At 52.1% G+C, this 24244-nt stretch overlaps 9 protein-coding genes across 9 annotated transcripts; 2 read left to right on the forward strand and 7 right to left on the reverse strand.

Annotated features, from left to right (window-relative positions):
- Window positions 1–63: 63 nt before the first annotated feature.
- On the forward strand, window positions 64–982 carry P168DRAFT_291291 (uncharacterized protein). Its single transcript, XM_024837380.1, has one exon. It carries the CDS (start codon window positions 87–89, stop codon window positions 684–686), a length of 600 nt encoding a protein of 199 aa, XP_024691743.1. The 5' UTR covers window positions 64–86; the 3' UTR covers window positions 687–982.
- Window positions 983–1264: 282 nt separating this feature from the next.
- Window positions 1265–4592, reverse strand: P168DRAFT_297993 (transcription factor domain-containing protein; the record flags this gene model as incomplete). Its single annotated transcript, XM_024838226.1, has 9 exons — window positions 1265–1285; window positions 1427–2180; window positions 2233–2388; window positions 2437–2661; window positions 2713–2845; window positions 2894–3102; window positions 3155–4150; window positions 4331–4413; window positions 4506–4592. 9 exons carry the CDS (start codon window positions 4590–4592, stop codon window positions 1265–1267), a joined length of 2664 nt encoding a protein of 887 aa, XP_024691744.1.
- Window positions 4593–5188: 596 nt separating this feature from the next.
- Window positions 5189–6322, reverse strand: P168DRAFT_297994 (lactoylglutathione lyase GLO1; the record flags this gene model as incomplete). Its single annotated transcript, XM_024838227.1, has 4 exons — window positions 5189–5364; window positions 5424–6134; window positions 6195–6230; window positions 6289–6322. 4 exons carry the CDS (start codon window positions 6320–6322, stop codon window positions 5189–5191), a joined length of 957 nt encoding a protein of 318 aa, XP_024691745.1.
- A 461-nt stretch (window positions 6323–6783) lies between these two features.
- On the reverse strand, window positions 6784–7170 carry P168DRAFT_319691 (uncharacterized protein; the record flags this gene model as incomplete). The annotated part of the gene is made up of 1 exon (XM_024840303.1): window positions 6784–7170. The coding sequence occupies one exon, from the start codon at window positions 7168–7170 to the stop codon at window positions 6784–6786; it is 387 nt and encodes a 128-aa protein (XP_024691746.1).
- Window positions 7171–8407: 1237 nt separating this feature from the next.
- P168DRAFT_305480 (uncharacterized protein) lies at window positions 8408–9524 on the forward strand (the record flags this gene model as incomplete). Its single annotated transcript, XM_024838931.1, has 2 exons — window positions 8408–8523; window positions 8571–9524. 2 exons carry the CDS (start codon window positions 8408–8410, stop codon window positions 9181–9183), a joined length of 729 nt encoding a protein of 242 aa, XP_024691747.1. The 3' UTR covers window positions 9184–9524.
- A 472-nt stretch (window positions 9525–9996) lies between these two features.
- P168DRAFT_238472 (PH domain protein) lies at window positions 9997–11779 on the reverse strand (the record flags this gene model as incomplete). Its single annotated transcript, XM_024833616.1, has 4 exons — window positions 9997–11247; window positions 11296–11388; window positions 11419–11571; window positions 11645–11779. The coding sequence occupies 4 exons, from the start codon at window positions 11777–11779 to the stop codon at window positions 9997–9999; spliced, it is 1632 nt and encodes a 543-aa protein (XP_024691748.1).
- A 1134-nt stretch (window positions 11780–12913) lies between these two features.
- Window positions 12914–14915, reverse strand: P168DRAFT_297996 (arrestin family protein; the record flags this gene model as incomplete). Its single annotated transcript, XM_024838228.1, has 5 exons — window positions 12914–13732; window positions 13787–14215; window positions 14277–14595; window positions 14650–14793; window positions 14860–14915. 5 exons carry the CDS (start codon window positions 14913–14915, stop codon window positions 12914–12916), a joined length of 1767 nt encoding a protein of 588 aa, XP_024691749.1.
- A 3983-nt stretch (window positions 14916–18898) lies between these two features.
- Window positions 18899–20001, reverse strand: P168DRAFT_291298 (SNARE domain- containing protein). The gene is made up of 3 exons (XM_024837381.1): window positions 19838–20001; window positions 19604–19712; window positions 18899–19445 (listed from the first exon to the last, which is right to left on the reverse strand). The coding sequence occupies exons 1-3, from the start codon at window positions 19861–19863 to the stop codon at window positions 19287–19289; spliced, it is 294 nt and encodes a 97-aa protein (XP_024691750.1). The 5' UTR covers window positions 19864–20001; the 3' UTR covers window positions 18899–19286.
- Window positions 20002–20642: 641 nt separating this feature from the next.
- P168DRAFT_282916 (putative telomere silencing protein Zds1) lies at window positions 20643–23506 on the reverse strand (the record flags this gene model as incomplete). Its single annotated transcript, XM_024836016.1, has 3 exons — window positions 20643–20855; window positions 20924–23311; window positions 23501–23506. The coding sequence occupies 3 exons, from the start codon at window positions 23504–23506 to the stop codon at window positions 20643–20645; spliced, it is 2607 nt and encodes an 868-aa protein (XP_024691751.1).
- Between the last annotated feature and the right edge of the window lie 738 nt (window positions 23507–24244).

A 24244-nucleotide genomic window follows, 5' to 3' on the forward strand; every position in this document is an offset into this window, starting at 1 on the left:
GATACAATAACTGGTCGTACAACAAACAGACAAAGAATCTACTAACATCTCACTCTCAACTCTTACACTTCAAAACAACAACCACCATGACAGCGCCCACCTCACCCCAACCACACCTCAACAACTCAATCCAACAAGTCACCACCAACACCTGGCTAATCTCCCACACACATTTCCTCCCCCATTCCTCGTCACCACCACCACCACCACCACCATCACCACCCCCATCCAAAACCCCCACAGACGCAGCAGCACACTGGAGCGACAGCAACGGCGGCCATTTCACCCTCACCACTGCACCCAAGCCCTATCCAGATTCCAAGCCCCTCACAGAAAGCTCCTCCCCTATCTCAAGAGTCCACGCAGTAAACAACCAATCCGCCGTCTGGCGCGCCGGCGAAGCCTTCATAAAAGCACACCACACAGACCACCCCCACACAACCAGAGAGCACATCACACTGCAGTTCCTCCAAGACCAACATGTCCACGGTTTCGTCTTCCCAGACGTATACGCTCATTTCGAGTGTGACTCGCGATACTTCCTAATCGTCTCAAGGGTCGAGGGCCAGCTCCTCGAGGAGGCATGGCCCAGCATGGACGAGACACTTCGCCGATATTACATCGGCAAGGTAGCTGATATCTGCCACAACTTAGCAGTCTGGAAAGGCGATACATCAGCGGCGTAGACGGACACCACCTTCTAGAGCGATATCTCATCAAAGGCGACAGCAAGATATCAAACGCAGACGCCCTCTCCCCAACCCAGCTCCTGAAAAACTGCACCGAGATTTGCATGGATGTGTCTACGTTCGTCTTTTATCATGGCGATCTTGGCCCTACGAACCTCCTTGTGAACACCTCGACAGGCTCGCTGGGTATTATTGACTGGGAGATTGCGGGGTACGTTCCGCGCGAGGGGGTGCGGACGAAGTTTCGACTTTCGGCGGGGATGGATTTCGGGTTTGGGGATGGGGAGTCTCGGAAGGAGTGGCGGGGGGAGTTGCGCGGTGTTTGGAGGGGATGGGGTGTGGGGATGTTGTAGGTGCTTGGTGGGGGTTTCAGGGTAGGTAGGTAGGTAGATGGTGGATGATGATGTTGGGCTTGGGTTTGTTTTCACTTGTGGAACTTGGTTATATAGTATGACTTTTGGATATATGGAACATACTATGGTTTTTTGATATAAGAGTTTTAGGTTGTTGAGTGTGAGAATCATGACAATATTGGTCTTTCACGAAATTACTACTTGACTTCGTATCCATAAGATTCACATCTCAGTAACTATTAACTTATATAGAAAGTAGTATATAGTATATTAACATCAAGAAACGCCCCCACCCCCACCCCCACCAGACCCATCCCACCAACCCCCAAGCCCAAAATCAGAACCAGCAGGAAACCCTTCTCCTCCCTCCCCACCACCACCTACATAAGGCGTAACTCTATCCACAGCAGGAACACCCCCATCCGCAATCTGCTCCGACAAGAACTGCAGATCCGAAGTGCGGATCCAGTCCAGGTCTCCGGGCTGACAGGCGCCAAACTGCTGCGTTGCGTCTAGGGCCTGCGGTAGGGGGTTTGGTTTTGTGACCGGGGTGGCTTGTGGAGGGGGTGGTATGGTTTGAGGAGCGGCGGGTGCGACTCTGGATTTCTTTCTCGATGAGTACATGTGGTCGGGTGCGTGGAGGGTGTGTGAAGAGGGACGGTTAGTGATCTGTCTCTTCCTAGGACTGGAGCGACGCATGTGCGCTTGCCAGCGGCGCTGGAGACTGACGAGGAAGTCGCGTGTGCGTTTCGCGTTCTCGAAAGACTGGCCTAGTTCGTCTAGGGCGCGGAAGCAGAGGTTGAGGTAGGCTACCATTTCAGCGTTGGTGGTTGGGTTTTCAGGGCCGGTGCTGATGGTGGTGTTGGTGGTGGACTTGCTCGGGGATGAGTTGGAGATAGTGACGTAGAGGAGCATGAGGGCTGCGCTGAAGATGATGGCGACGACTTGGTTGTTCATGCGGCGGAAGGTGTAGTGTTTTTCGTAGATGTGGAGGAGTCGCGCTATGGCCATTGAGGATTCGATGCACATTCTGCGGGCGTGGTGGTAGCCGGGTCCTTGGCGGGGGGCGCGGGGTTGGATGTAGCTTTTTGAGACCCATGGTCTGTGGGTGAAGATGACTATTTGGTGGTATTGTAGGCTGGGTGGGTTAACAGAAGGTAGGGGGAAGTGTGGGAGAGGGATGAACTAACTGTAGCATCAAGAGGTGCGGCAGGATTGGAACTGTGTCGTTCTCCAAGTCGATATCCAAGTTCGAGGGGAGATTCTCTCTCCAAGCGAATAGGTCATCCGTCACGGGGTGACACAGTCTTTGCAGATCATGTTTTGGTATATCAGAGCAGCCGTATCTACCAATTGTTAGCGGTTGGCAAGAGAGAGACCCGGTAGGTGCTTACAGAATATGGCCAACGGGCGAGATGATCTCCCACAAAATGGCAAATTGCCTACTAATCAGCTCGTTCGGGTTCTTGGTTCCTCCCTTGAGGGCCTCCGACTGCAGCAAGTGTCCGTATGGGTACCATATGCTCTCTTTCCCATGTCCCAAATCCGACGCAGGCTTCATCACCGTGATATCTCCCGCGTTCATCCGGAATGGACGGCCTAGATAGAATCCCCAGAAGCTATATTATCAGTTAGCTTATATATACTCCGTCTCCTGGCAAAAAACGTACTGGTCTGCAATATAGCTTCCCCAGAATGCCACCCGGCGGACATCAGCTTCAAGGGCGCTGATGTCGCCTCTTTCCACATAGACGGTCGTATCAAGATGAAGACCAAGATCAAACGCCAGTCTCATGGACATCCCTGCTCTTATCAGCATGGCAGTCTAAAAGCCCTCAACACACGACATACCACTATAAAGCCAGCCCCGTGCATCCCGGTTTGACGAGCCTTCATGGCAACTCAGTATAACAAGGGCTTGCACCGTAGCCACGCAGGGCGAGTCCAGCTCAATTTCCAAAAGCGCCTTGGCCCGATCTGCAAAAAACTCCGAAAGGGATTTGGGAAAGGTGATGAACGTCGGATGATACCGCGCTTCGAATGCACTTCCAATGGCACACCTGGTATGTCATTAGCACCAGCAGAGACAGTAAAGCTGTCCACAGAACGTACATTGCGTTGGTCAGCACCTCGGAATAGAATGGAGTATCGTCGCATCCGTTCCGCCATCTCGATCTCGCGATCATGAACATCTCCTTGTCCACTACGTAGGTACTGGGGTTTTGCCAGGTGAAGTAGAGCTCGACCAGGTGGTCTTCGAGAACTGGATCGACGGGCTGCCCAACACGCAGGTGGTTCAAGATATCTTGCCCGTCGTGGCGGATGGACCGCGCATCAGGGCGCTGGCGCTGTTGTGTCGCCGAGACATCTACCAAGTTCAGGTTAGAGGTCGCGCCGTAGAATCGCAGGTGGCCGTCTCCGGCAATCTTCAGCGTTCCGATGCGATGCGATAGTTGCTCGATCACGTCCTTCTCTGCCTCGTCCTCTTCCCCGCTGTCGCTGTCATAGTACTCTCGGTTGTCGCGCGGCTGTCCGAGAGATTCCCCGGGTTGCTGCGGCATGCTGTCCCACAACGGGTGAAAGCTCGCGGGACTGGCACTGCCACTGCCGTCCGGTGTAACGCCGGGTCCGCCTATCATGTTCGCACATAGCGCATCGAAACTCTCGGCAGTTGGGAGGGCAAGTGCCCAATGCGAGGAGGGATAGGCTCTCGCTGGGGACAGATTCATTCCCAGAGCGTTGATTGATTCGGGACTTTTCGATGACGGAATGAACCCCTGGTCAGATATCACGTTTGAAGATGACATGGGGACGCCAGTAGTACTCTCGTTCACGCGCATGTGCCCCTCCCTGGTCAAAGGTGCCGGCAGGCTAGGGTCCGCGGTTCCAGAGATAGCTGCATGGTGCTGTCCGTTTTGCTCGCCCACCATTTCAGAATAATCTCTGTATATGGCTTTCCGAGGAATCTGGAGCGTTTCCAACACCCTCTTCATCCCCGACTCATCTTCAGGATTCATGGGAGGCGGCTCCAAGCCATTATCATAGATGAACTGGCACAACTGGTCGATCCGCGCGGAAAACAACTCTGTCGCAGGACGGAGCGACACTCTGGTAACAAACACACAATCAGCGCCAATCGAACCAGGGAGGGAAAGCAATCCTGCGCAGCGTCTCCAGGCTCTTCGTACTCCAGCGAAGTCAGTCGCCTGTCGCTCTGCACGCAGGCCCGCATTCCTTTTAAAAGACACAAAGTCGCCTATATCAAGAAACAGAGTGGCGAAGACCTACTTCCGTTTATCCTCGCCATGCTGGTATTTACAAGCCTTCCCTTTTCGTTCACAGTTGTTACAATGCGGAGTCGCACCATCGCACTAGTAAGAAGTGTCAGTATCTTGAAGGAGACTATTACGACGACGCTCAGCTCCCGTCGACGTGACGTGAGCTGAAAAGATAATATGTATACCCTGATCTTACTCTCGCGGCACGGCACACATGCAGTAGTAAGGTGCTTGCGCGGCGCTTTCTTGGGCTTCTCCGACTGCGACTGCATGGCCGCAGGGTGGAAGTGGGGCGCGGGGGCGGGGTGAAGCTCTCTCTTTCTGTCTGTCTCTCTTTTCGGAGCCAAAGAGGATCAAGCAGCTCGTCAGAACATCGTATTACCCGACTCCGGCAAAAGAGAGCATGTCGGTTATCGGGGGAGGCGTGCGACAATGATGGTGGAGGTATTAGTCATTGCGCGTGCGAAAGGGGAAAAGCGAGTGGAAGAAGATCGGTGGATCGGTTTCTGACATCTCGGGCTTTACTTTTATGGGACCGGGCGAGACGCTTGGGGTATGTGGAAACAAGGATTGCGAGCTTGGCTGATATTAGGTTTTTTTGTTGAACATATCTCCGGTCAGCGTGCGACCGTGTTGACAATGCGATTGATGCACGTGTGGCTGCACGTCCGGGATATTTATTTCTGTCGATCTCCCTCTGTAGACACAAACTAGAATGTTAAGTCCGATCTTACGATATCCACCACATTGTAAATGGTGTAGTTAAGAACAGACAGTGACTATTATTACTCAATTATGGGGACAACATTCTGACAGATTTGTCGGGCTACTATGAAATTAACTATCTACACGCATTATTGAAGCCCGTTTACCAGTTACTGCTGCGCTTCAGGGTCTCGTTCTGGATCACCTCAATCCAGTATCCATCGGGATCGAGCACGAAGGCCACGTTCTTCATGCGCCCGTCGGTCAGGCGCTTCTTCCAGTTGACATTCTGCGACTCGAAGCGGTCGCAGGCGGCGTTGAGATCATCGACCGAGACACCTAAGTTTGTCAGTGGCCAACACACGATCAGGGTGGATTATAGGACCAAGCCAACGTACAGATATGTCCGAAGCCTTGCGGCTCGCTGTTTCCGTCATGGTACACCTTCCCCTCCTGCTTCTCCGTACCGTAGTTCCAAGTCAGTTCGAGGAGGCCTTCCCACTCCGCGACCGGATTCCTGACACCCTCCTGCTGCTTGGGGTTGGAGTTGGGGTATCCCAGGAAGTAGAGGTTGAAAGCGGCATCTTTGTTCTCGCTGGTGCGCAGGAGCGTCATGCCCATGACCTCCTGGTAGAACTTCAGGCTGGTCTCGGCGGACTTGACGCGGAGCATCGTGTGGTTGAGCCGGTAGCTGCTGGGGTCGGTCGCCGTCCCGACATCCTGGTCGTGGCGACGGATGATCTCGACCCAGTATCCATCGGGGTCTTTGGCAAACGCAATGTTCTTCATCCGACCATCGGTCAGTTTCTTCTGGAACGGGTAGCCGGCGTCCTCGAGTCTCTTGCATGCGACCTCGATGTTGTCCACCGAGACAGCAATGTGTCCAAAGCCACGGTGGGGCTCGGTGTTGCCATTGGCCACGCTGTAGTTGGGGTCATTCTCCGTTCCGTAGTTGTGCGTCAGTTCCAACACGCCATTGCGGTCTGTCCAGTGACGGTCGCCCTGCAGCGATTGGGCGCCGTTGTACGCGAGGAAGTAAAGGGAGAACTTGTTGTCGGGGAAGTCGAGCTGCTGGATTTGGCTGAGGCCCAGGAACTTGTAGAATTCCACTGGCCGAAGAAAACCATCTGTAAGTCGGATGTCACTGGGAGGGCGTGGAAGCTACCCACCGGACTTCTTTGGGTCCTTGACCCGGAGCATGGTGTCTGATTCGAGCCATTGTCAGGACAGCAATCATCATCCGGGGGATACATAGCGACTAACGGTTAAGCTTGTACTTGGAAGTCTCCGTCGCCATGGTTGCGATTGTTCGATTGGTAGCTGCAAACGATGTGAGTATTTGCGATCGGCTCATGTGGGGAAATCTCCAAGGAAATTGAACCCACCTGGAATGATAGAGAAGCGTGGCGTGAGGACCCTGAGGAAGGAAGTGGTAGGAAGGAAAGAAAAGGCGCGATTGGCGAACATAGGGATAGGAGGAGAGGAAGTTCAGGATCGAAAGGAGGGGTCAAGTTTTAAGGCGGGATTAGTGAGCGGAATGAGGGGAAAAAACCGATACTGGCCTGGGAAATGTGGGGTCTCGCCCGATGACGTTCATCATGGCTAACATCTTGAATTCTCCCAGTTCCACCTACTACTTGATCAGAACCAGTGGTTCCTTGGGTCCATGTTTCAAGAGATAGTATATTTCGACTCGATCCCTCTGTTTATGGTGTGCTAAGATAGTCCCTTCATTCGTACTGCCACGTCGAGTTTCGCCTAACCTTCAGCCGCCGCCATGAGTTTAACAAACTGTAGACAACCTTCTGCTGAAGCCACATATGGACCATGCTTCATGCCGGGTCTTCGGTAGGCGTAGGCTCCCATTCCCCATTCCTGTCCAAGGGTGATGTCTTTCAACCCTCCCTGGAGAAAGCAGACTTCCTCGTAATAGGTGTGCACAATGGGGTTGTTCTGCACGGATTTCGTGCCAGGATCGTACCATTGCAGAACAGACTTATTTTCCGACCTCTGATCTCCATTCAGTAGCAGCTCCCAGATGCCTGGGCCGATTGAATACCAGGGTTTGGCATCGGGCGAATCGATCGGGGTGCCAATCTTCGGGTGGGGAACCGCATCGGTGAACTCTTTCTGATCCAAAGGCATTCTATATCACCGAGGATTGAATGGGACCTCAGATGGGTGATGTTGAGTAGTCAATAGGATGTCTTGAGAGATTCGGCAGAAAGTGCTGTCTTCCAAGCGAATCGACTGGATGACAGGGAGAGTGAGCAGTAGAAACAACTCCTGAACTTCCTCCTATACGCTAGACACGCCCACTCGTAGCGTGATCAGTTAGTGTATTAATGCCAAAGCCTCCAAGTACAACAGTACCTGCTGTTGGTACTAGGACAAAACCGATGGAGCTCCACACGTGGGTTGCATTGCCAAATGTAGTAATATTGAATCGATCCTTTGGCTAGTCAGCGATCATAAAGCCATTCCAAGAACATATTGGAGTATCTATAAGGATACCTAGAGAATGGAGTAAAGGTGGAAGTACGATAGAAAGTTCAGTAAACAGAGGAGGATGACGTCGATCGGCTGCTAGTCCCAAACAGGAGCTGATCGACTTCTTCCCCGACTTCAACCAAACCGCGAGCTCTCCAACTCTCTTCGCCATTCATCCACAACCCCTCAACCTACTTCTTCTGATCACCACTCCCCTTGCTTCTTGGTTTCTTCTCTAGAGCGCCGGTCGCTACAGAGTTCTCAATTCAATTTGTAAAGGTTAGTCTATCATTCCTCTTCCTCTCCGCGATCCGCAAGGGTATCACTTCTCTTCCCCGCGATTGTCGCCCTGTGTCCCCGACTGCTTTCCACCATGGAATACAAGGGGATTGTACGCTGGAAATGAACTGGTCCTTTTTCCTCTCTTCCATTGTGTAAAAACAAGAAAGCCGGTCTTCTGTTCCATTTGCATGCATATCCTGTGCGACCTGTATCTCGTGTTGATGCAGCCCGGTGTCCAGTCCGTTCAAGCCGTGTTTCTCGTCTCCATATAACTGTTGGTCGCCGGATTGCTGTTCTATCTGTGTTTAATTGAGTTGTTCCTGTTTTATAAGCGGCTCTGTCAAGGGACAGTTTCTAGTAACTAACAAAATGGCCGAAGATCATTCCCCAGTACAAAACGACTCCGCGGAACCGAGGTATACGAACCCCGCCATCCTTCTTGCGCCGGTCCAATTCCAACACGCCCAAAAACCCAAAACGAACAGATATAGTGCGGTCACGACGATAGCGAATACTGGGATAGCATATCTCTTTCCCCCGAAGATTGTTCTCCCGCCAGTCATTGGCCTACTCAAACAAACGAGCCGGACACGACAACTGCACCGCCATCATGATTCCCGGCCTTCCGGACATAAAGATGCTCGACGCGGAGGCCCTCGGGGGCCTCCTTGAAGACAATCTTTCCCCGCCGGAGATCACCTCTATCCTGTACAGTCACCTACAACGGTACCCTCCTATCCAGTCCCTGCTAATCGCGAGTCCTGCACATATAGAGTATTCGGTACCAACGGAGCGATCTTCGCCTACGGCTCTCCCCTCCCCACGCGACAGCTACGCAACCTTAGCGCAACCTACGGCGCCGCCTACACATGCTACGCGAAGACCGCATCAAGCGGTAACCTCACAGGCGTCAACCCAGCCAGCCACCCGTCCTCCTACGTGACCGCGCAATCGATCTCCCTCGGCGACGTAGGCTCGATCGTCTTCGAGCTCGACGACCTAGTCGCAGTCGTGACCCGAATCGCTGACCGAGTCCTCCTCGCCGCCGTCGGACCCTCCAAACACGAGCCCGAGGGTGCAACAACCCAAAACGGCCATTCCACCAAACAAGCCCCCGACGGCGCAGACACAAGTGGCCCCAACGGCACCCCCACAAACGGACGCCCCTACAGCATCTCCCGCAGCCACAGTGACACCACCATCCGCGCAGACGCGCAGCTCGAATCGCAGTACGAGATCGACCGCACAGACGACCTCGCCCGTCTCTCCAGCTTGAACCTCTCCGCTTCACCCGCTATCCTCCTCGCGCTGGAATCCAAATCCGCCGCCCTGGGGAGGTTTCTCAGCCAGAAGCTAGAAGATCTGGAGAGCCCAGAGGACTTTTAAACCTTAAAAGCTACCTTACCTTACCTACTGCATCTTCCTCTTCTTTATCTCCCTAGCTTAGCTCTATCATCGTTCTTCTGTTTCTATTAAGTTGCCTGTCACGAGACATACGATTCATCCTCCTCGTCCCTCATCCCTCCCATTACATGTACTTCCTTCTTCGCCTGATGCTGTTCCACATGGCATACATACATACCACAGCGTCCTTATCACATATTTCTATCTTTATTTGTAGTATGTACGTATGCATGCCTACATGTACGTATGGCTATCTGTGCTCTTCCACCTGTTCTCCTGCTGATGACGGACCACCCCGCTTCGGAAAATGGAGACCAACAAACTTGTTCATAGGAATTGGCTATACCAAGTTGAGCATAAATCAAAAGCATGGTGCTTCGTGCATAGGGATACTTGTGTATTTCAGTATATCATCAGTGATACCTACCCAACCACCCATGCATGCGTTAACATCTCGCTCATTATCATGCGCAAGATGATCAAACTCGTTTTTGTTTTTCATTTCCATTGACTATATGAGCTACAGTGTAAATTGAGGGGGAAATAGCAAATATTGAGAAACTGAAAGCACTTCATTAAGCGGAGTAGTTAACTAAGCTAGACTAGCATAAAGTGTGTGTGTGTGTGTGTGTGTGTGTATGTGTGGTATATCGAAAAGCATAGAGGGCCACAATAATATGATATGATATGATATGATATGAACGGGTCAGAGGTATACGAGACCAAGGCAATACTATCGACATAAAAAGATTAAAGTAAGGAGAGAAGAAAACATCGCTTGCCCTCTGGGAAAAATTAAGCCTTATCGCTTTTGCCCGCCGTGCCGCTGAGCCCTGAAGCCGAGGTGTTAGTGCGGCTGACTCCCGCCGCCGAGAACCCTGACGCCGAGGTGTTGGTGCGGCTGACTCCTGCGGGAGACACAGGGCTCTGCGCAGCGTCGCTGGGACCCGTTGCGGCGGGAGAGACGGGGTCGTTCTGGTGATCGCCGTAGGCCGGGGGCTGTTGACCCGGAGGGGAGGCACCGCCGGCGCCGGTGGCGACGGCCGGGCTGGCGGGCTGGGAGGTTGCGGTGGGGCTGGCGACGGTGGCAGCGGCGGTGGCAGCGGTGTTGGTCTGCAGGGTGGGCCCGCTGGAGGCGTCCTGGATGGCTTTGTGCCATTTTTCGGCCTCGCTGGCGCTGTGGGCCTTGAAGTGCAGCTCGGTGTTGGTGTGGAAGGCGTTGCCGACCTTGCCGCTGGAGACGTCCTTGCCCTTGACGCTGAATTTGGCGCCGTCGATGGCGCCGACCAAGCAGTCGGGCAGGTACAGGGAGAGCTCTGGGGCGGGATCCTTCTGGAAGTCGTCGTTGTCTTTGAACTCGTGCAGGTAGCGCGCGGGCGAGACGACGTAGAAGCCCGAGTTGTAGCCCTTGATGACGGCGCGAGACTTGCGTTCCAGGCTGCCTTCGACGAGGGGCTGGGTGGAGCGGTGGTCCTGGTTCGGGAAGTTGATGTTGGCCAGCGAACGCGGGGGCCCGTCGGGGTCGACGAGGGCCTGGTCGTTCCTCGTGATGAAGTTGACCCACTCAAACTCGGGGGGGATGCGCTGGGTGGCGCCCAGGATATCGGAGTACATGGTGCGCTGGCGCTCTAGTTGGCCGTTCACGAAGACGGTGAACTGCTCCATGGCGGCCTGGATGGTCTGGAGCACATGGGCCTCGAACTGCTGGAAGTTGTTCTGCACGGCGATGATGTCGGAGCGGTTGTTGTTCTCCTCGATCACCTGTTTGTTGAGGCGGTGGTTGACGCCGCGGCGCAGCAGGTACGGGTCACTAGCCGTCTCGACCTTGTTTCCGGCGGCAGCGTCAAACGTGGCCGTCTGCGTGGCCAGGAGCTCGATGTGTTTCTGGGTGGTTTGGCGGGCCTTCTCGACGGCCTTGGCACTCTTGGACGCACCGGTCGCCAGCTCCTTCGACTTGTTCTTGATTTCCTTGTGGAGACGCTCCAGGGCCGGAAGGACGGAGGTCCTCAAGTTCTTCTCTCCGTCGAGGTACATGCTGACCATTCCCTAGGACATTTAGCACACAGCAATCCCAGGGACGAAGGGACTACATACCTGAGTATTGGCGCGAATATTCTCAAACATAGAAGAAACGCCTCCAACGCTCTGCGAGAAATGGTGCCCCTCTTTCAGGGGATCGCTAACAGTCTATCCCCAATCAGCACCCATCCAACATACCAACACACAGCATCCAAACAAACCCACCTTAAGAACCTTCTCATAGTCCTTCGACTGCGACTTCTGCACCTTAGCAGTAACACTAACAAAGTCCTCCAAGTTGCCGCACATATGCTTCCAAGCGCGGAGGCGCTCAACAAGGAGATTCGTAGTCTAGGTAGTCGCACGCATTAGCTTGACAGTACAACACAAGCCGATATCCAGCCACCATATTACAGATACTAACCTCACTGCTATCGGAATCCGGGATGGCCTCATCGTCGCTCATAGAAGCCCGGCGGTCCGGACCGGTCACGGAGCTCCTCATCGTCGAGGAACGATGCGGGAGCTTCGCATCCACGGGACTGCTTGTGGCAGACATTGTTGCTGCTAGTGTATATTCTACCTGGGTGTGAAAGGTGTAGGTAGAGAACTTGCACTACGCAGTTCAGTGCAGTCGTTGCGGAGAACTTCAGTTGGCGGGGGGTGTAGTTAATCCGGAGAATCAATCGTACGTTGTGGCAAGACCACCAACGAATGAGAGAGCGGTGAGGTTTCAACGAAATAGTAGAATAATCAAACACACATTCCCCTATAAGCACAGACTGATCCAGGGAGAAAAATAGAGGTGTCAAATCCAAGGGGAATAATTAATACCTTTCCTCAACAAACGCACCGGTTTTCATCAGGGAGAAGGAGGAATAAGGGGAAATGATCGCCGGAAAGCCCAGACAGCCGATGAAGTCACCGCGTCACCGCTTTCTGCCGGGAGTATTTTACCCCTCATTCATGTTATCCTCCGCTGGTCGCTTGCGGGCCTGGCCTGACACGGACACACCGCTTTTATACTTCCGTCTCAGGGGAATGTCTATTCGGTAAGACTGTGATATAAAGCTTGCTTTTTACGGATTTGGGTGTATAAGTAAGGTCAATTGCTTTGCTATGATCGAGGAAATCAGGCGCCACCGCTTCAGTGGCGTAGACGACATGGGTTGGCTGTGAAATGATATCATGGTTGATCCTTGACGGATCATATGTTGATTTAATAGATGTATCCTATGAGAATAATGATTATGTACTGTGTTCCTGCTTTTGTCTTAAAAATGCGTAACTCATGCTGTCCGTTGAAGATTCCAAACCCACCATCGTCCTATTCAGAGGACAACCCCATCCGGGACGTCCAATCCGTCAATCCCTCGATCTGGAAAAGAAAAAAAAAAAAAAAAAGCAAACAAGATAACGCCACCTCTAATTAACCGCGCCGTTCCGTGTCTAAGTGTATGGATGAGTGTAGAAAGCATAAGTTCGTCGGCAAAAAAGCATCCGCGGTGTGAAGCTTCCAAATGCACAGACGCTGGAATACACACACGTGCTGTGGCATGTTTCCTTTGTCATTCGGGACAGGTGATGGGAGATTGCTAGAATGCGAAATTATCTCAGCGTCCAGCGCCAAGCAGAGGGGGTCGTGATCGTGATATGGAAAGTCGGGTTCGGTCCACAAGTCTGCCTTAGGAAACTAGACCTGGGCGCGGGCTTGGGTGAGACGAAGACTGCGTTCCGAATCGTCAGCGTGACTGGTGGAGCGAAGGTGGGAAAGGCCAGGCCGGTGTAGTACATCAATAAGAGAAGAGCGCGCGGCAGGCCCACGAACGCCAGTTCGGACGTGTGCTTGCTGCGGCGTCGGGATCGCACTGTGACTCGAAACCACGGCCTGGTAATCCGGCAATTCGGAATCACACGGACGCACCGTGGTGCGAACGGCCGTGGAATAACTGGGCACCCGGCTAAGCGTCTCCACTTCGGTAAATTGCGGGCAGAACGGCGTGGCAGCCCCGGATGGCGTGCGGTCGTGATCGACGGCTTCGTCGGAAGGTCGGCGAGAAAGACCGGGCGTGACCGGGCTATGGGAACCTGAGACGCGGCCAAAGTAGTCGGTGGGGAGGCCAAGGCGGCGAGGGTCGTCCAGCTCCGGAGGGGAAGGATGGTTGTGTCCCGTCGCATGGAGATTGGACAGTCGACTGTGCAGGGCCGATGCCGAGATATCGGACGTCGTCAAAGCATTCATGGAGGCGAGGTTCTCGGAAGAAAGGTTGCGACTCAAACAGCCAAAGGGGGTTTCGCGGCCGCTGGCGGGTCCGGGGGTCCGGTAGCCCGACAGATCAACCTCGCTGTACAGTTGGTCAAACTGATGGTCCCCATAAAGCGGAGGAGCTTGTTGAGCGATAGTTTCGATTGCTCGCTGAGCTGATCGGGGCGTCTGGTCAACAAGGTTGTTGTCATCGTCAATCGGCAGATTTGGCGAGATGAAGATGGACACGGGAAGGGTGGCCCGCAACTGCAAAACGTTAGCTGGGGGTCACATGCGTCAGTACACGACCGCGTTACGTACCTCGCTAATATGACCATCAGGATTGAGGAGCTGGACACGGAACTTCAACTTGTGCCGCACTTTGATTCCTCTGGTATCAGTGTCTTGCAGACACCGAGTGAGAGTCTTGGGCAAATCCAGGCAACGTGTGAATTGATATCCTTCTGCCGAATCGTCGATGATCTCCAGCCCATTCTCAGGGTCAAGCTGATGCTCGTCGGTGAAGATGGTTCGGGTATTCTTGTATGTGTTGCGGATCGCATGGGGATCCTCGGGGTTCAGCGTGAGGTCGTGGCTCTCGACAAGCTGGGTCGTGATACTTCCAATCGTGAGGCCCTTGAGCAGCGGGATGAGTTTAAAATCCACCTGAACGGCAGTTCCGAAGATGATGGCCTTTGTCGGCGTGCTGATGGAATACTCGATCTTATTGGGCCAGACGTTTTCCACAGACTACATCGCAGTCAGTTAGCACATCACCCATACACGAGTTCAGGACAGCGGTTGGAATTACCATCACATGGGAGAGCTCAAGCGCGCTAGCCTCCAGCGTCCGAATGATACGTAGCGGGCGTCTGACGATAATATCCTTGGCGTACTTGCGACCGATCTCTGCCTTGAAGCGGTAGGTAACGTAGGTATCGTGGAGGCCCTCGACACTCTCGGGCATGGAACCTTCGAGGATCACGTCGAAGGGGTATTCATAATTCCCGGCTGGAAGGATTTCCGTCTTGCTTTTCCCGGGATCGCGGAATTTCCAAGTCTTCTCGTAGAACGCGCGTTCCCTCCACGACTTTCTACCGCCGCCAGCGGAACTAGACGGTACATGCCAACTAAAGCCCCGTTAGTTTGGAATCGCGATCGCAGAGATGACATCAATTACTGACCAGACGCGAGAAATTCCAGTCAGGTGAAGTCGGATGTATTTCATGGAGAGCGGCTCCGATAGGCAAAGGATGAGCTTCCCACTCAGATGGGCACTCGCGGCCTCCTGTTCGCCGCCGCGAAAAACGATATAATCTTCATCGAGGCTGTCATTGTCGGCAGATGTCAGTCCATGCAAGCGACTGGTGGAGATTAGGGTGGCGGAAGCTTACCGGATATCGAAGTATTTGGCGTGGCTTGAACCCGCGCCAAAGAAACTGAGAGCCATAGCGATTCAACCGGCAGCCGCGCAGACCGGCAGCTTTCGGGGAGAGAAGGGAAACCCGACGCAGAGGTGGGGGGGTTGAAAAGATGTGGTGATAAGGTGAGTGAAGGGGAAAGAGAGTGGAGGGAAGGCGACAGATATTAAAAACCGAGCGGGAATGGAAAAAAATCAAGAATTATCTAATGGGAACAAGAGATTGCGTTGAAAAATAATAGAAAATAAGGAATAAAAAATCAAAGAATTAAAAAAAAATAAAAGAATGAAAAAATGATGAAAAATTGAAATTATGACACAAGATACAAAGATGAACCAGCTATCTATGGCGCAAATGGGGCCACAGTTGGGCCAAGGGATCGACTGGTGGGTGTCCAGATTCGCAAGGCCCCACCCGGGCAAGGAAGAGTCAAGAGAATGATTCGAAGGTGGGGCTCTCAGCCTGCCGTTTCCGTCGGCGCTCGTTGTTCGACTTGTTGGATGGTGCCGGAGATCCGCACCTTTTGACTTTGTGATTTGCTATTTTAAGTCTTAAGACGTGTGTGGCCGGTGGGACCGCTGACTCCGAGGCTTCTAGCCTTCTAGGTTTGGATTGCCGATGATGCGATGGACGCCTATCTGGGAGATTGTAATCCCTGGACAGGAAGGATTCCGTCCGCTATGGGAAAGTTCAATCAGGGGAAAGTTCAAAGAGGCAAATCAACCCATGGAATGACAATCTAAAAGCAGGATCAAACAAACTCGGTGGTGCAGCGAACGGAAGAATGATGTGAGATGAATACTTAGGTAAGTATGGAATCCGGAGTTACGCTGACTGACGTACATACCGGAGAATTTGGCCGCGAGTCACAACGTGGAGCCGATCGGCTGTCCTACTGGTCACTGCAGCGATAAATGATATTTCTTGACATTATGATCATTGTACATCAGACTGATTAGAGAATAATGGGATAGATGTGATACCTCGGTCGCCTAATATGTCGGCGGTAGATGCATTACCCGGCGTTATACTCTTATCGCGAGGGATTATTAGTATCAATTGGCATCTTCAAGGATTCTCATCAAGTACCTCCTACAATCTTTCTTCTGTCTTATTAAGATATCTTCCACTATCAAGCAGAAAATCAATCAATCAATTCTAGAACAAAACACCCCTGAATCTACTAAACAAAGGATCGCCATTCCCGCGCCCACGGTCCTCGATCTACAAATCCCTAACGATGGTGTATCGAAATTAGCCGTGTTCGATCCCTACTCGTCAGGATTCGAACAGGACAATAGGGAGAGTTCCACTATCTGCACCTATGTCACACATGATCCGCCTATTCAGTCGTACATTGTCAACTGCAGAATGTTGTCTGTTTCTTTCCGTCGGTTGAAGAACCAGGCAAGACAATAGTGCCATATGTTCAATGCATGTGAAGAAATAGAACAGCTTATGTAACATCTACCAGAATCAGACATTTCAGGGTGGAATCCATCCACCTGGCAGGCTCCACTATGGACGATCATGCCGGTCAACACATCATCAATGTGACAATGGAGGTGGGTGCAGATTTGTCAGGAGCAGGATTCAGGAAAGACCATATAAGTACATACCATACTTTACCTACCTTCGTCAGACGATATTTCATTTCTTCAGGTCGAGCACCGAGATAAACAATAGTACAGCGACGATCGTATTCAATTGATCCTTCGGATATCAGGTAAAATACGGTACTTATATCAACCGAGCAACCGGTGTATGTATTATCGGACTAGTCAATCCCGGGTGCTCCCGGGGCCACTTCACAGCTTCGGTGGGTGATCGGGAATTTCCGCGACGGTCATACTCTACGGGCACACACCAGTTTCTGATACAGTACTACTCTTAGTGCATGCATTGAGCATCTAGCGTACTAAACATTAGGTGGATGATGAAACATATCCCCAGCGAGCCTGTAGACGGCATGCCGATATTTCTAAATAGTAAAAATACAAATTCTCCTTACATCCTATCCTCAACCGGCCACTGCGAATACCAAGACCACAACTACCTTGACGCAAGCCATGATATCACAATCACAATCACAATCACATTTAGCTCATGGAATGACATGCATCCGGATAGACCCACACAACCATCGCCAAACAATACCCTCTAGTTTTTCTTTCCTGTGTTCCAAATCCCAATCCTTTTTCTATCCGAACTACATACATCACCCAGTGGAGAACAAAGCACACAACCACATACTAAAGCTTCCATTTCCAACACTAACGGGAAGGGGACCATCATCCGAGTCCGACAAAGTCTAGAAGTAGAATGTGGACCTGACCGGGTGCGGGTGGCGTCAGTAGTAAGTAAACTGTCTGTACATATAGTCTGTACAAAGTGCGCACGCACTAAGCTGTCATGAGTCAAGCACCTTGACTGTCCCACCTATAAACTGCCTATTCTATATGGAGTACCCTACACCTCTTGATGTTAATGTCAACCAAGCGTCTCCCTATCCATCTCTATTATTTCAACACAATTCCAACCAGCCCAATCCGAAAATCCCTCACCTCAACATTCCCCTAACGCACACCCATCCCGGGAACTACTGTACTAACTATCCGCAACCAGGGTAAAAACAACACCAGACCCACGGAATCCCGGCATCTTATCCAAGCGCCAGCGCCAGCGCCATCGGCATCCCGAGCCACTAACGGGCCACCACACCCGGTGTCTGTATTAGGCATGGGACGGGTCCGCCTCAACCTTCCCATATCCAGGCTTGTTATCGGTTCGGTATGGATGGCGAATGGCTTGGTTTGGGTATAGCTTGGATGAAATTGACTCATAGGTTTTATACTACGGAGTACTGATAGCCGACGTTGATGGCGAGGATGAGGCGGACTAGTTAGTTTATGGCGATTGATACCGATAAGAAGAGATACACCGAAGTAAAACATATAGAAAATGGAATACAATAAACCAAGAAAAACATCAACATACATGCAACAACAACAACAACAACACAACAGACAATGCATGAGAAAAGAAAAGAAAAGGAGACAGCGATAAAATATGACCAAAGAGGACACTACCTACACACCAACCTGACAGCTCCCTACCTACCCATCCAAACCCCACGTCCTCATTCCAGAACTCCAATTCGAAGCCGCCGCACAATCGGAGTCCATCCAAATCTCCGATATCGACATCGACATCGATAGCGATTTCCAACAAGAAAAAACTCGGCACCCGACCCGTTGTGGTCCCCACGGAAGCACTAAGAAATTTTTTTCACTGGGACGGGAGTTAAAGCTGGCTGGCTCGGTGGGTGCTGTTCCCGAGACGAGACGAGACGGAGTTGGATGCGAGCTCCACTTGATCATCGTTTATTTCATCTATTTATTTTATCTTTATTTTATAATTTATAAAGATAAATTTGACCGATTAAGTTTTTTGCTCGTGTTATTTTACACCGGTTGGTTCAACTATAATCATTAATAGTTAGACTAACGCTTTTACCGCTTTTGCCCCTATCGACCTAGTATACACTATAGTAGGTATTGTGCTATCTGACTCCACCTCCAATGGGTACGATAGATAGGTAGATAGATAGAAGATCATATATCATAATGCTACCATGTCAAACCAATCAGTAGGCTGTGCTTGCATGGTCTAGCCTTGTCTATCGACTGTTCTAGTCCTAATACACTTCACTATAGGGTTTTTTGCTAGCATGCTGTTTTGTCTTTGGATTGTGGGCTGATTGTCTGCGAGTATTCTCTGATCTGCGTTGGTCTCCTTGGATTTGGGTTTGGGAAGGTGGTCTGATGGTTGATGAATGGTTAGGGATATCTAGGTAGTAGGAGTAGGAGGAGTAGTTAGTATGGGACTGAGCGCAATTACCGTCAACATGTGCGTTCTACCTATATGTTGGTCCACCCTGAGATCGTCGGCATTATAACTGAGTAAGGATCTGTTTATCCATGTTGACAGTATGTTCCATAGGTACTATGTGCAACACACTCATATAAAGCCATTAAACTGTATAGAATATCTAGATAAGATCCAACCACAGCTTATCAGATCAAATACTTGATAGGTATCCATTCATATAAAACGGATCCCATGAACGAAAAGAAAGCGCAACGCTGTACCAGCCAGAATGACAATAACAAAACAACAACAGTATACACAAGGTAAATACCAATATCAATATCAAGCACCAAGAATAGGAATAATCGCGCAATGCGGGTATCAGTCATGACCAGCAAGACAATACAGTCGAGTCGTCTTCTTTCCTCCTCCTCCTCTTTCTCGTTCCCCTTCCCCTTTCTCCATCTCCCCTCTTCATACTTTCTCTTCATGTTCAAGTTCAAAACCACAAACACACCCAAAAAAAGGGCCTAAAAAATCCAACTCAAAAACAACCAAATCAACACCCCAACACCCACACAAATCCCCGCAACCTTCAACACAGCAACGGTGTCACCCTGTTTCGCCATCCGAGTTAACCGGCTCGCGCTTCCTTGCAGGCTCGTTCCTAGAGATGAGAACACTTGGCCCTATAGCGAGGAAAAGAGATAGTCAGCTTGATCCTATCATCGTACATTATACAATCTGCCCCGTCCACCGTCCAGTCCAAGATATGGAGAGCCACAGGGATAGTGGGGGGGGGAAGAAAGACCATCCCAAAAAAAGGAGAAGGGAAGGGAAAACCAACCGAATGATCCAACGTCTCCTGATCCCTCGCATTATCGTAGATATCAACGGTGACGGATTTCAGAGCCGAGACTTTGCCCGAGAGGGAGTTCAGGAGGGCGTTGTTTTGTCTGTTCCAGTTGATCAATCCTGTTAGCCTTTCGGTGTTCTTTCATTCGCTTCTACTGGTTTTGTTTTGTGTCTCCTTGCGATGGGAGAAGGTAGATAGGATAGGATAGTATAAGGGTATACGTACTGTTCGCGCTCGTAGGCTTCGCCCATTTTGTCGGTTGGTTCTGTCGTTGAGTTGACTTAGTTTGGGTTGGTTGATTGATTAGGGAGCGGTTTCTGTTTGGTGTGATGGTGTAGATTAACTCCGTCGACACTAATATTGTCAAGCAGGGGAGGGTTCAATATGAAGATAAAGCCAGGTAGAGAAATGAGTGCATGACGCTGCGATGGCAAGGCCGAGACCGTGGAGGCGGGATGTCATGTGACGAGTTGCTTCTTTCGGGTGGGGTGAGGGTGATCATCTAGCTATTATCTATCTACCTATCTATCTTTCTATCTATACTATAAATCGTTCATGTACGAGTACTGTGAAAGTACCCATGATCTTTGTATACGTTGATAATAGTATGTCTACTACCATATGGTGAAGACCGTAAGTTCATTAGTCAGAGTATAAAATCAGACAGTAATGCGAGTCAAGAAGCAGAAAACCCCAGACGCTATGCGAGCAAAGAAAGCCCAATCGGCAATCCCAAAAGTCCAGCCAGCCATAGACCTACCTACCTACCCTGATCAGTAGGTGGTCATGTCTCCAGAGAAGAGCGCTATATAATAAGAAACAGTAATAGTAATAAGACATAATCACATGCAGAGGATGTGGAAAACAGAGCTGCCCAGAGCCACGTGGTATATTCACGATCTCCTTGTTCATTATTCCCCCGATCAAGAATGAAGCAGACGTCAGAAACACCGAGTACTGAGAGAGGGCTGGCTATTCGTGGCAAACAGTCTCGTGCTGCGATGAATTATCAGTACCAAAGACGGTTCCGTCACCACATATCGTCATCGTCATCGTCGTCGTCGAGATGAGAATCATTCCCATAATGCCCATACTGGTAATGCCCTGGTCCATATGCATTCCCATTCTCATAGCCTTGTTTGCTCCCTCGCGAATTCGAGCCATAGTGGTCGTGAGAATCATCACCGTATTCATACATTTGCGGATCGTCATACGAGCTGTCCGCGTAGCGTTGGTCCTGCTCCTAGAATATCATTAGCACGCCTATCTTTAAGGGGAGCGAGAATTAATCCCGCAAAGGTATGGACCCACCTCTTGGTAACGTTGGTATTGCTGGTACTCCTCAGACTGTTCTCGCGACTTCTGCTGTCTCTGAGCAGGCGAAGTCGCGAGCATCATGTGCGGATGCATCTGTTGCACCTTGGCCAGATAGGAATACATGAAGTTACTGAGCAGGACCTGCGAGTACAGCCCGCGACGCGGGTTGGCAAGCTTGAGGTGAGCCATTCGGTAGATCGCTCGCTCCTCGAGGATCGAGAAGCGAGTCCAAGGATAGTCGACATCGGGCTGGAGGATCCGCACGGGCGGCTCCGGGGAGATGGCTCGCAACGAGTTCTTCTTGTGATGACCGCTCTCGTTGCTCTTCTTCCGGCCACCCCCGAAGATCGAGGAAAACAGACCACTCTCCTTCTCCTTCTTGGCCTCGCCGGACGTCCTCCGCGCGCTGTCTTTTCGGCGCTCCTCCTCGAGCTTCGGATCCAACCGGTCCATAGAGGCACTAGACGCACTGTCCCGCCCGCGTTGGTTGCTGTCACTCGACGAAGAAGTGAGTGTCGTTTCGTGGACCTTGTCGACGATCTTCGACTTGAGCGTTTTGGCCTCCGTATCTTTCTCCTTTTTCTTTTCTTTGTCCTTGTCCTTCTCATCCGGGTGCAAGAACCAGTGCCAGCTCGACTTGCGCCCGCCTTCGGACTCCTTCTTGGACTTCTTCGACTCCGATTTGCGATCCTCGGTGAGATGGGGGATAAAGGTCAGGCTATCCGTGCGCGTCGTGTTGCCGGGCAGCGCCTGTGGGGTACTGGCAAACTCATTGAGGGTCGGGGCATTGTCTTTCCCGTGTGACCGGTGAAGCGATCGTTTAGTCGAAGATTGTTCATGGGAGGGGCTCTTCGGCGGCGGCGCTGGGGGCGTGTCTTTGCCAGAGTTATATGCCGCAGGGATATTTTGCTGGGCGTTGGAGGCGGACGGTCCCTTGGGCTCCGACGGGGGTGGTTCGACGATCTCCGGGATCTTCTGCTCCCCGGACGGAGTCTGCAGGCTCGACCGGCCGTTGGAGCTGATGCGAGAATGCCACGATCGTGACTGGGGGGGACTACTCACGTGGACCGCTTCAGCCGCGGTGGAGTCACGTGTCTGATCACCGCTCGGGTCGACGGAGGAGGAAGAGGCGGATGAGGTTGTGATATCAGACGGGGGAGCGGTTGCCTGTGCGGCTTTCGATAAGGCCTGGGCTCGTGTGACGCTGGGGTTGGGGTCCGTCGACACTCGAGTGAGACCGAGGATCGGTGGCTCACCGGTCGCGGACACGATCGGCGGCGCCTCCTCACCCGTCTCGTTCGCCTTGGCGAGTCGCTTGGAGTAGGGCAGCTTGTCACCTTTCTTCAAACTGCCAGCTTTCCGGTACTGTGTTCGCGTCGAGCGTCTTAGACTGTGGCCGGGCGGTGCCGGGGGAAGGATCGGCATGTCCTCTTCGGTCGCCAGAGAGAGATTCTGGACGTCATCATTCAACGAGGACGAGCTGGGGCTCCGGGGGTTCGAGTTGTCCACCATCGTCTCCAACTGCATCAGGTTCGGGCTCAACGAGTCGTTGCTCGACTGCTGCGATCGCTTCCGCTCGAGCCGTTCCGCGCCATCCGTATAACCGTGCGAGTCGTCGATCTGCCGGGACAGCATCGATTTCTTCCGCCTCAAGCTCCCGCTGGACCCGCTCCGCTCCGGGCTCAGCAATGAAAAATCGCCCGATCTCCGGTTGATGTGGTCCGACTTGCTCTCCAGGAAGGACTTGAATTCTTTCGGGGCCAATTCGGGGTGCAAGCGGGCGGGAACCCAGAACAATCGGGAAGCGTCATTTTCATCGGCGGACGGCGCGGGTGCGATGGAGGGCATCGAACCCGAGTTGAAGCTGGGAAGGTCGGGGTCGCCGGTGGCGGCTACATCCATGGACATCCGCCGGATCGCGGCCAAGTTGTTGAGTTCCTGGGCGACAGCGGCGGGGTTGGATTCGTAGTCGATGTCATTCAAGGGAAAGGAGGTGGTAGCTGTATCGGTTGAACCAGGGGAGGCGGTAGAACCGGGAGACGTCGGGCTGCTGCTGTCCATATCGAACGGCCGGTTCCCCACGGTGGGAGAGTGGGACTGTCCATTCACCTGGCCTCGACTCGCTTCGCCCGTGTGATTCTTCGGAGGTACAGATGGCCGCGAGGATTCGGAACCGGCGTGATTCGGGGGAAGGATGGAAATGGATTCGCTGTTGGTGGAGAGGTAACTGAGGCGTCGTGAATCCCGCTTGTCGTAGTCGTCCTCGTACAAATGGCCGATAGCCTCCGTGACGTGGTGGCTCGGGTCGCTGATCGACAGATGAGGCCCATGGCCTCTCCGCGACGCGTGCCCTCCGCCAGCCTCCGAGGGACCCGAGGAAGCCTGGAAGTGACCGAAAAAAAAGACCGTTTAGAGAAAAATGTATTTGAGAAGCTGTCAAGGAGGCTCAAGAAGAAAAGAGGTTGGGGGTGGGAGAGCGGTTGGGTGTGCACACAAAGGATGTCCCGGATGTAATTCCAGAAACACACCCACAAAGGCCGGCCCGAGAGGGGGAGAAAGAACACAACATACCTGCATGAGAACAAATCACGCAGCAACTCAGAACGAGGAGAGTCCCGGAAAGCGACTGGGGACGAGTCGGGGACGAGAAACCCGCCTCGAGAAAAGGAGGTCAAGGTATGACCGGGGCAGTAAGCGTTGGCGAGAGGATTAGGACGGTCATGGAATCATGGACGCGGGGGAGAAAGGTCGCGGAAGAGGAACAACCACCACGGTGATCGGAGGAACCCAAGGGCGACGATGGCGATCAGGCATCCGGCGTATGGAGAAGAGGTTGCAGATCAAATGGGAGAGGAGTCCAACGAGAGGAAGGCAGTGAGAATTAAGATTAAAGGAAGAGTGAGATCAAGGAAACGAGAGAGGCTGGAGGAGGATGACGACGGGGGATTTGTTGGATTATGGCGTATTGATTTCAGGCTCCTTTCCTTCCCGACTTCTGTTGATATTATTTCCGTTTTCCCTTTTTTATTATTGTATTTTCGATGATCCGCTTCGTCCGATCGTGAAGAGGGTGAGGTTAAGGTAGTGGTGGTGACGGTAGTTGTAGTTGTAAAAAGTGGTAATAGAGAAAGAGGGGGAGGAAGAGAAGAGAATGGAAGGAGGAAGGAAGCGGACTAAGTTTCAGTCTATATGAATAATAATGCGAGTGAGAAAAGGCGGGTTGGTCTGGGCTGACCGGGCGGAGAGAAAGAGAGAGAGAGAGAGTTCCTGGGAGTATCCAGGCACCGCAGTGGGAATAATGGGAGTAGACTCCGC

This window comes from Aspergillus campestris, assembly GCF_002847485.1.
Source record: "Aspergillus campestris IBT 28561 chromosome Unknown P168scaffold_8, whole genome shotgun sequence".
NCBI lineage: Eukaryota > Fungi > Ascomycota > Eurotiomycetes > Eurotiales > Aspergillaceae > Aspergillus > Aspergillus campestris.